Raw genomic sequence first — 11,064 nt, 5'->3', positions numbered from 1 at the left:
ACAAAAATGCAATATAAACATATTTATTAATAAATAAATAAATTTTCTAGTTCTTTTGATATAATTTTTAATAAAATCCTATTATCCGATGTGATCCAAAAACCTGATAAGAGGATATCCAAATCCAGCAAAATAAGATCAGACCGGATTGTGATCCGATCCATTTATGCCTCTAATGCTATCAACAAAATGCTTCCAACAAGTCATTGCAGCTGTGCATTGATTGGGACATGTTGGAAGCATATGATTGGTAGCATATCTGAACCCCATATTTCACATGAGGGGCAAATCTTCCCACAAGCATTATAAAGTCTCACTCATTTCTGAGTTGGAATCACCTGCAAACAAAAGATGTTCCAATACCCTCTCAACATGATCTTACATTATGCATCTCATGCATGCTGGATCCCAGTCTCATGCTAAGATGTGCGGTTTCAGATCTTATTCGAAGGGTATTGGAACGTGTTTTGTTGGATTCGAACGTTCAACCCTCTGCCAACGCACATCTTATACATGGCGGATCCCAATCTCACGTTGGCATCTCATACATGGCGGATCCCAATCTCGTGGCGAGATGTGCGGTGTGAGATCAAGCTGCAGCAGCATTTGATCATCATTTTTCTCATGGATCAGCGTCGAAGTCCGTAAGTCCCATTCCCTACTGGCAACTGCGTAACGTACATCGATAGATGACATGTGGGCTACTGCTGGCAACCATGGTCTTCGCATTCTGCGCTTCTGTGCTTCCCTCTCCCCGGTTACAGTTGCTGCTGCTGTTTCCACAACTCCTACAGCTTCATTTCTAGTGACCAGTTTTGGTGCCTCAACTCTAATGGAACCCACTAAGAGTTCCTCCTTCTCTGCTTCTGCCCTACCCAGAAGAAGGTACTCCTGCTATTGGGGGTTGGGTGGTGATTTTCAGTTCCCTGAAAGCCCTAGTCCTTTCGCCGGGTTCTCTTATATTTCCTTTATCCGGCTCTTCTTCTATTTTGGAACGATAATAACGACTGTAAAACTAAAGCATTTTTATTTCTTATATTTTTTCATTGGCAGTGGAGGTAGAGGTAGGGCTTCAGAGATGAGAGAAGATCATCTACAACCCACAGGCGGAAGGAGACCCACCAAAGACAAAATTGACGCTCTTGGAAGACTATTGTAAGCACAATTTCACTGCATTTTGGGTACCTGAAAATAGCAGAATCTGTTTTCTACATTGGAAATTCAGAAACAAAAGTTTTTTTTATTTTTTTTTTATTTTCTATTATCCTTGTTGTGAGGTGGCCAGAAACATGATTTCAATTTTCTGTTGACATCGGAATTTGTCCCATTTGGATGTTTTACTTTTGTTTCCAATTGGGTTTTTACGAATTTGAAATGTAACAAAAAGTGCATTTTCTTTTCTGCAATATATATGACATATAAAACTGGAATAATTTGATATTAATTGATTGTGTTTTCTTTTGAGAAAATAAGTTGATACAATTCAGTTGAAGAATGTTTTTTGATTATGTGACTTTCTCAGAACACGCATATTGCGCCATATGGCTTTTGAGTTGAACTTGGATATCCGAAGTGATGGGTATGTCAAGGTGAATGATCTCCTGAAATTGAACATGAAAACATATGCTAATATCCCACTAAGATCTCACACGGTTAACGAAGTTAGGGAGGTTAGTTCTGTAAACTCTTCTATTCTTTCTTATTTAATTCAGCCTGTGTTCTCTTTCAATATCTCCGAGGATATGATTCTATCAAGGTTGAGAATGTCTTTGGATTTCTGAATTGTAGGTTTTAGGAGTAAAAGGTTCAAAAGGATAAATAAAACATGGAATTAGAAGAATACCCAGAAGAATACCCCAAATAACTAAGACATAGAAATAGAAGAGCATGCCATATAGATTGTGAGGAAATATAATGTATCATTATTAGAATATGGTGTAGTCATTTTTTTTTATGGGTAAATATAGTGTCCTTTATAGTACTTGAGACTTTGTGCTAAATATGCTGTGACCTTCGGATTCTTCTTAGTTCTTTTTTCTCTTCATTCAACTGGTACATTTTAAGTTTTTAGCAGAGAATGCCCCTTGTAAGAGCATTTTGTTTTTATGTAGATCTCCTTAACAGAATTATTGCTTGATATATATGATTTTCAGGCAGTCAGAAAGGATAACAAGCAGCGGTTTAGCCTCTTGGAAGAAAATGGTGAGTTGTTGATTCGTGCGAACCAAGGGCACACAATAGAGGTGATCTTTCCTTAATTCTTTCTAGAGTTTTATCTGTCATGCATTTTAAGGCAAATGGATATAAATAAACAAGGCGTGTATATCGAGCAAAATGTTTTGGGGACTTTTGTAAGCATTTGTTCCTAGTTTATTACTAATACAGATTGTAATTGAAATATATTAGTTGTATGTTAGTTACGTTTGTTTTGTTTTGTTGCAGTTAGGAGTAGATGTAGTTGACAGTTAATTATCTCCTCTGCTGAGCTGGAGAGTTGGTTACAATAACTAACTTCTCTCTATATATATATGGTTGTACAGCTGTGATTGAAAAATGAAGGAAGATATTTTCTCTCAAGTTTTCCCGCTCATTTCTTCCTGCTCTCTGTTATTTCTTCATCTCTGATAATTACTAATATCAAAGCTGTTGTAGTAAGTTTTATTGGGTGATTGGAAATACTTTATCACTGATTGTTCTTGAAGTATTCCACTGGGACATAATGTAGCATATTCTTTAATCCCATTGGATCTGACTGGGGGATGTGGCCCTCCTCTGTTAGGCCCTTTTGGTCTTGGTATTGAAAGTGGTGCAGATTGGCTTTTTTTTCCTCCCTTTAGTGGGTAAATGGTGCAATTTGTTGTTATGTTACAGCATTCTGTCTCTTATATTGAATTTCATGTTTGGGACTCCTCATCTAAGCCTTGTCCCAATATGGGGTCAGCCACAGGAACCCTCTTTTTCCATTCTATTCTGTTAACTGCGTTACAGAGTATTAATTTTAAACTAACTAATTGAATTTTCATGTCTCCTTTGCAGACTATTGAATCGGAAAGCTTATTAAAGCCCATCCTTTCAGCTGAGGAAGCTCCAGGTATTAATGTTTCCAGGGGAAGTTAATATGTATTTTCAACGTTGTTGCATATAGCATTAAATTCTGACTAGGACCGTAAATTTCTTCAAACCCCCCCCCCCCCCAAATATGCAGTATGTGTACATGGAACATATAAGAGGAATCTAGAGTCAATTCTGCAGTCTGGTCTCAAGCGTATGAAAAGGCTGCATGTTCACTTCTCAAGTGGCTTGCCAACAGATGGGTGTGTAATTAGTGGTAAGCCAAAATAATTGAATTCTTTCACACATTGTATTATTGTTAACTTCACAGGTTTCACATTTTATTCTGTTGTCACAATACATAGAAAAAAAGATAAAGAAAAGAAGAAAACAAAAACAAAAAAAAAAAGGGAAAGAGAAGTGAAAGCTGATTTTAGAAGGGAAATGGAATTTTCCTTCAATCAACTGAAGGAATCTAGTTTATATTGTTCGAACACTGACTGTATTACACAATTTGCATTATGCACCTCATATATTCTTGTCAAACTGGAAACATTCAAATATTGGGTAGCTTTGGTAGGTGACAGCCCAACAGTTCTGAGCTGAGATCTCTGAGACCTAGTCTGTAATATCACACATTTTGTATACCACGTTACATGGAGTCTTGGGACACTGGGAACATTATGAATATTGAAATGGAATAGGTATTAGTTCAGTTCAATTCTTCCCAACAAACCCTTGACTGAAATAAAATGAGAAATCAGTTCAGGTCCCAAGTCTTTTATGCTAGTTGGTGTGTGTAATTGTTCATTCATTGTATCTATGCATTTGCCTTGATTGACTGAATTTGTCAATAGAAATCCAGTAGGAAAGGTTGCATGGTGAGATAATCTAATTATGGTCATGTCTGAGTAGGATGTAACTTGGGTGGGTTGGGCAAGAGCAAACCTGCACTTAGCACCTTGTTGGTCACATAAAAAGTATAGCTGCAAATAGTGTATGGTGTCATATCAGGTACCTGTCGTGTTTGATTCTGTATGCTGGGCATGTGCAGGTATCTGGGTATCATAGGTCTTATCTTGCATAGGGCCATAGGAATTTACTATGCAGGTTTTGGTACACTTGATTTTTGTCCATATACCTCCCCCCCAAATTTTGTCTCTTTTTTGGATATCTGGAAATAAAAGATTTTTATGTTTTAAAGCTTTCAATCTATGTTTATAAAAATCAATTATCCGATGCTAGTCCTAACTATCTTGGGCCTTGGGGGAGGTGGAATGAATACAGTCTAACGTAGGACATTTTCAATTATCAATTCAACTAATTCCTGGTTAGTATTGAAACAACTACTGAAAGGCATGGTGGAAAATAACCAGTTACCATGCCATGTTACTGATATATTTTCTGTTGAAACAATTGAAAACAATTAATTTATTGATATGCATATTGACTTCCAGTTCTTTGTTTACTTATTGTGGGAAGATAGGCATAGTCTTCAACATATCTCTATTCACAAGTTTTAAGAACTTCGATATTTTAATTTTTCCCAGGAAAGAAATATATGAATTTCCAAACTTCTAATGGTATACTTGACTTTAAAATCTTCCAGGTATGCGGCAAGATGTTAACTTGCTGATCTTTCTGGATGTTAGAAGGGCTCTGGAAGGTAAATTTTCTGCTGAATCCTTTTAAGTTTTGGGTTCAAAGATCAATTAAAGCCCCTGGGAATGGATCATTATTGATGCATATGTTTCTTATTTCAGATGAAATGAAGCTTTACATGTCAGACAACAAGGTGATCTTGACTGAAGGTTTTGATGGTGTCGTGCCAATCAAATATTTCGAGAAAATAGAGACATGGCCAGATAGACACCCAGTACCTTTTTAAAGCTGGCCGATTAGCTAAATGCTGTGTTCTGCTGATAGACAGTCCTGGCGTAGAATATCTCATATTACCCTTTATATTTTGGTGAAGATCACCATTATCAAACGCAGTAGTTTTTTTTTGGGGGGGGTCCAATTATGTATATCATCACGCTAATAATGTCATATTTTGTTCCAAGTTTTAACCATGAGTGAAATTAATGTTGGTTGTGTTTGGTAGCATTGTTGTTTCCACCTGAAACATTTTGGGTTATATGTGATGAGAGATAATTTGGCCCGTCCAATGATGTGATGACATGTGGAGCGACGGAATGATATGGCAACATTTCAGCGACCTCGAACACCTTAGTGATCTTAGTCGCCTTGGGCACCTCGGGTCACCCAGTTAGGCCGAGGCCCGAGCAGTTTGCTGCACCCACCGACCTGTTGAGGTGCCACATAGCTTCCTAGAAGCAAGCCAGTTGTCTCCGATTTCCTCGGGATCACGGTGTATGTCAATTGATTTTTTCTTGCCACCCGAATCGGACAAACCTGGATAATCTTTATCAGCTTACTCGAAGTCCATCTTCAGGTGCGAAACCAAGTCTAGGTTAGACAGGCCGGTGATCTCAGACACACATCGTAAGGCCCATGGCAGATTGCCTATAAAGGCTTTGCCTCCAACCTCACAAGGTATGCACGATTTAGCTCTCACATTTTTATGCTCTCAAGTTATCAGCTCTCTAAATCTCTATCGCTAACTTAAGCATCGGAGTGCCCACACCGGGTAAAACACCCCGGAACACTCTGATTCTCTTGTCTTGCAGCTCGACCCGACCACATAACTAGTCCGACGTCCGAGCTGTCTTCCAACAAGGAGCATTCAGATTGTGCATCATCAATATGTATTATGACAGAAAGCTAAAAGTGTTGTGTTACAGGAAGGGGTGTCAATTGGACCGGATTTGGTTCAACCCGATCCGATCCAATATGAGTCCATTATAGATGGATCAGGTCCAATCCAATCCGATGAGTACTCTAGACCATTTCGGATCAATTCAATTCAATGTTTGGATCGTTTAATCTGTTCAAATTGGTTTTAATTTAGATTAATTCCAACCCAAACTTGGTCCATTAACACCCGAATTCATATCTTCTATCAATGGACCGGATATTGGTTCAATCCGATCCAATTAAATGTAAATCCATTATGGATGGACCAGGTCCAATTCAATAAATACTTTGGACCATTAAATCTGGACTGGTCCAATTCAATATTTAATACATCTTTTATTGGTCCATCCAATCCGAAACCGGTCCATTTACACCCCTAGTTACATGATATTGACCGCAATAGATTCTAATCTAACTGATTGAATTTGTGGCTTTGAACACCATTGAACGAGTAATTGAATTTGTGGTTTTGAGCACCACTAAACAAGTAATTGAATTTGTGGCTTTGAGTACCATCGAATGAGTATCAAGACCCGCCCACCACTTTGCTGACGATTGTCTCATATTTGTAAAAGCCAGCCTGTAAGCTTACCATAACATACTGGAGATTTTAAATAAGTTTGCAAGAGCTTCAAGTCAAAAACCATATCAAAAATCAATAATGATTTTTTCCAAAAATGTATTAGCAAAGTTTTTTACGAGTCGAGCTTTTTACGAGCTGTTTGAGCTTGGCTCAGTTTCAGTTGAGCTCGAACCTATTAGAGCTCGGCTCGTGAGGCTTGCGAGTTGGCTCGAATATATCTATATATAATAATAATAATAATAATAATAATATTATTATTATTATTATTATTATTATTATAATTATTAATTATTATAATTTTTATTTTTATAAAACATTTTTTCTAAATATTTTTATAAAATATAAAACGAGTCGAGCTCGAGCTCAAGGTTCTGGTTCAAACCAAGCTCAAGCTCGAGTTCGAGCCTTGTAGAATAGTCTTGAGCCTAGCTTAAGCGTGGTACTATTCAGCTCGGCTCGACTCAAATCCACCCCTAATTCCAAGGTCAAATACAAAAGAAAAATACCTGGGAATTCCCTATAATCACCTAAAGGGTGACAAAAAGCAAGGCGCAAACCAGTTGGTTAGTAAGGTCTACTGGTTGTAGCTAGGGGTGGATTCAAACCGAGCCAAGGCGAATAACTAGTTATTCGAGCTTGACTCGCCAAGGTAGTATGAGGCTCGAGTTCGACTTGAGAAAAATGTTTTATAAAAATAATATATATAATATTTTATTTGATATTTTAAAAATTAAGAACTATAATAATTAGTTATTGTTATATATAAAAATAAAATTATTATTATTATTATTATTATTATTATTATTATTATTATTATTATTATTATTATCATCATCATCATTATTATATGTGTGTACATATGTATGTAGCTATTCTACCTCGACTCGATTAATAAACGAGCCTGTAAATTGGGCTCGAGCTTGACTCAAAGCTCGGTTAAAATCGAGCTGAGCTGAGCTTGAGTAGCTCGTGAAGAACTCAGCTCGTGGCCATCCCTAATTGTAGCGGAGACTTGGGGTCAAATCCTGTCAAATCCTGGGTTGGGGGATGGATTACCAAGAAATCAAAAAGGGTGACAAAAAGCATCTTTAATGGAGTGCTTGAGAAAATTAAAACAAAAAAGAAAGGGTGGGTGGAAAAGCAAGTCTCTTTCCTTTGGAGGGAAAATAACTCTGTTAAAATCAGTAATAAGCAACCTAGATCAATACCAGATGAGTATGTTTGGCCTGCCCAAAAAGGTTACAAAACAAAGAGGAATTTCCTGTGGAGTACAAAGCAAAAGAATAAATCCTTCGTGCTCACAAGTTGCAACTCAGTTTGTACAGATAAAGGAAAGGGAATATGAGGTTAAAAAAATTACGCCAAATAAATCAAGTGAATCTAATGAAACTTGGTTGGAAAATCAATAGATCATCTCTAACAAAAATAATCTCTTGGTGCAACTTGTTCAGCATAAATACCTAAAAAACATGGACTTCTTGGAGCACAAGACTCCATATTCTTGTTCTTGGGCGTGGAGGAAAATCACTCATGAAATTGTTAATCTTAAAAAGGGTATCATGTGGAGAATTGGAAATGGGGCTACTTGTAAGTTTTTGGTGTGATAATTGGGTAGATCTACAACCAATCCAAAATGTCTTGCAAGATGAGGCCGACATAATCCAGAAGATAAAGGTTATAAAATGTAGGGTCCCTTCCTTTTCTACCTTTTCCTTCAAACCAAACATAGCCTAAAAGTTAAAAGATTCCTCTTATGAAAGAAGAGTTAAGAGGAAACGAACATGCCCTAAGTCTAATTAAAAAATCAAGAAAATTCTATTGTCCCGGAAAATTAGAAGTCTTTCTTTGGCTCTTGATCTTTAACAAAATCCTTCCAAAAAAAAGAATCTTTAAGAGAGAAGCCTAAAGTTACAAACTGATTGCCCTTTTTGTACAGAGGCTAGTGGGAAGCCTTTTTCAAGATTCCATGGACAGACCTGATTGGGATCTGATAGACTAGTGGCAGAAATCAATAATTGAGGGAATAGGTGGTTTGGGAGAGAATAACTTCCACCTTTTGGCACCTTTGGAAGAATCGAAATTTCAAAATATTCAATAACAAATCATTTTCACCCCTTCAAATTCAAATTGTATTCAAAGTTTGGGACTATGCAAAAGAGTTTATAGAAGCAAATACCGCTACAAAACTCCCATATCGAAAACCATCTTTCTTTTTTCTAATAAGTAACAAAAAGAATTCATTAAAGATAACCTGAAAGAACCAAGATACAACAAGCTTGGCTGCAAAAGGCAAGCCTACTCGAGCCGAGAAGAACCAAGAATTCATCAAGAAACAAAGCTGCTTCTTAAAAAGAGAAGAGAAGAAGCAGAAAGCAAAAAATTACAGGTTACAGCCCGGTCCTGGGCAACCCTACTCGAGCCGATCCTTAGACATACCCAATCTAGCCAACATGTCGACCAAAGAATTGGCACTTCTGGGAGTCCACATGAACGAGGTATTTAGGGAATCCCTCAGAACTTGTGCCTGTCTTACCAGCGGCCTCATCCTCCAGGGAGATATTCTTCTCTCTTCTTTAGCCAAGAAATAACTGTTTGGCAATCCCCTTTTCAATGTCCACTTCTTTCCAAAAAACCTGTGTTGGATAAGATAAATAGCCCCAAATCCAATATGCATTAAGATAAATTTTGACACCTCGGTTAGAGAAGATGAGAGTTGTTCCTTTGGTTGCATTATGAGGGATTCAGATTTCAGAGGGCATGTTTTGACAATCAAATGTGGAAAGATAGACAAACTCTTCAATTGTTGTGGCAGAAATATGGGCTGCCCTTTAAGCCCACAAGTAAGCTTTGCAGGTTCAGAGAGAGACCATCACCATCAAAGGAGATTCCCTTCTCGAAGATCCCATGGAGGTGTCTTAAGTTAGCGGAGGAGTGCAAGCTGATAGCCTAGAGGACCGCAAGACAGATCTCTTACTCCCACACGCACAGAGAAGGAAGTGTAGTTGCAGATCGGTTGGCTAGTAAAGGTGTGGATCGTGAAGTTTCCCTGTAGCACGCCCCGCCCGGGGAGCTAAATTTTGTCATCTATGTTGACGCAGCAGGCAGAGCTCTCCCTCGCTAGATCTTGTTGTCTGCTGTTTTGGTTTTCTTTTTTCTTTTTTTTTTTTAATCTCCCTGTTTTGTAAAAATTAAAAAAAAAAACCAACCCACTAGTAGGAAACTAGAAATTAGGGGTGCTCACGGTTTAGGTTTTGTAACTAAACTGGTAGTACCGGTTTTTGGAAAACCGGTAACTGAAATCAAATCAAAACCAATCGGTTAATCATCAGTTCAGTTCGTTGTTTTATTAGTTTTTAAATTTTTACAATATATTATAAATATATATTTATATATAATACATATTTATTAATTTATAATATATAAAAAATATATAGAAATATATGTATACCAATTGACTCGGTTAACTGATTCTTCGATTTAATTTTGATCGATTCGATTTTTTGGTTCTTTTGCCCACCGACTCACCCCAAAAATAGCAATGATAACATAACACAATCAAATTTGTTCTTTTAAATTGAGTCAACTTACTCGTTCAACCAATAGTTGGATACCCAAGAGTTGACTAAAATGTGGCAGAAATTTGTCAGATTAGGGGTGAGCATTAATCTGAAAAATCAAACCAAAAATTTTGATTTTGATTTTTTTAATTCGGTTTTTTTTCTAGATTTTGGATTAATTTAGTATATAATGTACAATATATAATAATATATTATATATATTTATATATTAGTATACAATACAATCAAATTTGATTTCATGATATAAATATATAATATAATATATATTATATAATTTGATTTCAGTTATTTTGGTGTTTTTATAATTCAGTTTCAATTCGATTTTGATTTTTTCATTCAGATTGACACCACACCATTGAACAGATTTTTGAATGGGAATTGGGTAGGGGCCGCGCAAACGCGTACCCCACTGCCACAAATTATGACGTACACTCTCCCACTTGGGGAGATGTTAGGCGGGCACCCCTCCTCACTGCAATGGAGGTCGCCAACCTAGGCCATGGGCCTTCTTGATCACCCATTGACTCCGTCCAGGTAAGTATGATTATTCTTTTTTCTTTCACTCTATTTATACTCATTTCCTTCCATTGCTATTAACTTCTTTGGTCGATGTGGGACAATGTTCCAACTTAGAGTCTTAGGGCTTGTTCGGGAGTCCAACTTCAGTCAGAGCAAAGCCCGTTCCAACAGCCTTTATAGCCTTGCGTTGGGAATATTTCTGTAGTTATATGGTTTATTTTATGGGAGATATTCCCAATGCAAGGTTGCAAGGGGCTACTCGAAGGGTGTGAGCACCGACTTGCCCTAAAAGAAGTCGAGGGCCTAATTGACAATACGATCTGGACGGTCAGCTAATATATTTGCTTGACTGTAAGACAACTTTACCCTTTTACATTTATTTAAGCATAGGGACCCATTGGACCCATCACCTCGCGTTAACTATTTTCACTCATATTTGTTCAATGCCTGATCGATCGGAGACATTCAAGGAGCTTCTGCCACACCGAAGGAGACATGATACGTTGTTGCTAGAGG

At 37.3% G+C, this 11,064-nt stretch overlaps 1 protein-coding gene and 1 non-coding gene across 2 annotated transcripts; one reads left to right on the top strand and one right to left on the bottom strand.

Annotated features, from left to right (window-relative positions):
* The first annotated feature begins 601 nt into the window (after window positions 1–601).
* On the top strand, window positions 602–6,039 carry LOC104611431 (uncharacterized). Its single transcript, XM_010278466.3, has 8 exons — window positions 602–885; window positions 1,054–1,155; window positions 1,523–1,670; window positions 2,154–2,243; window positions 3,037–3,091; window positions 3,206–3,328; window positions 4,661–4,717; window positions 4,815–6,039. Exons 1-8 carry the CDS (start codon window positions 695–697, stop codon window positions 4,937–4,939), a joined length of 891 nt encoding a protein of 296 aa, XP_010276768.1. The 5' UTR covers window positions 602–694; the 3' UTR covers window positions 4,940–6,039.
* A 4,372-nt stretch (window positions 6,040–10,411) lies between these two features.
* LOC148800849 (U1 spliceosomal RNA) lies at window positions 10,412–10,571 on the bottom strand. The gene has a single exon (XR_016070877.1). It is a non-coding gene; the product is annotated as a U1 spliceosomal RNA (small nuclear RNA).
* Window positions 10,572–11,064: the final 493 nt, after the last annotated feature.

The sequence above is a fragment of the Nelumbo nucifera genome, chromosome 4 (assembly GCF_055504915.1).
Source record: "Nelumbo nucifera cultivar China Antique chromosome 4, China Antique-T2T, whole genome shotgun sequence".
Classification (NCBI taxonomy): Eukaryota; Viridiplantae; Streptophyta; class Magnoliopsida; order Proteales; family Nelumbonaceae; genus Nelumbo; species Nelumbo nucifera.
This window is presented reverse-complemented; position numbering and strand designations above follow the sequence as displayed.

Bases quoted from the DNA above. Each gene is read 5' to 3' on its own strand.
- LOC104611431 (XM_010278466.3), top strand. From the start codon at position 695: ATGTGGGCTACTGCTGGCAACCATGGTCTTCGCATTCTGCGCTTCTGT. The intron at 886-1,053 runs GTACTCCTGCTA...TTTCATTGGCAG, and splicing joins TCTGCCCTACCCAGAAGAAG to TGGAGGTAGAGGTAGGGCTT. The intron at 1,671-2,153 runs GTTAGTTCTGTA...TATGATTTTCAG, and splicing joins CGGTTAACGAAGTTAGGGAG to GCAGTCAGAAAGGATAACAA.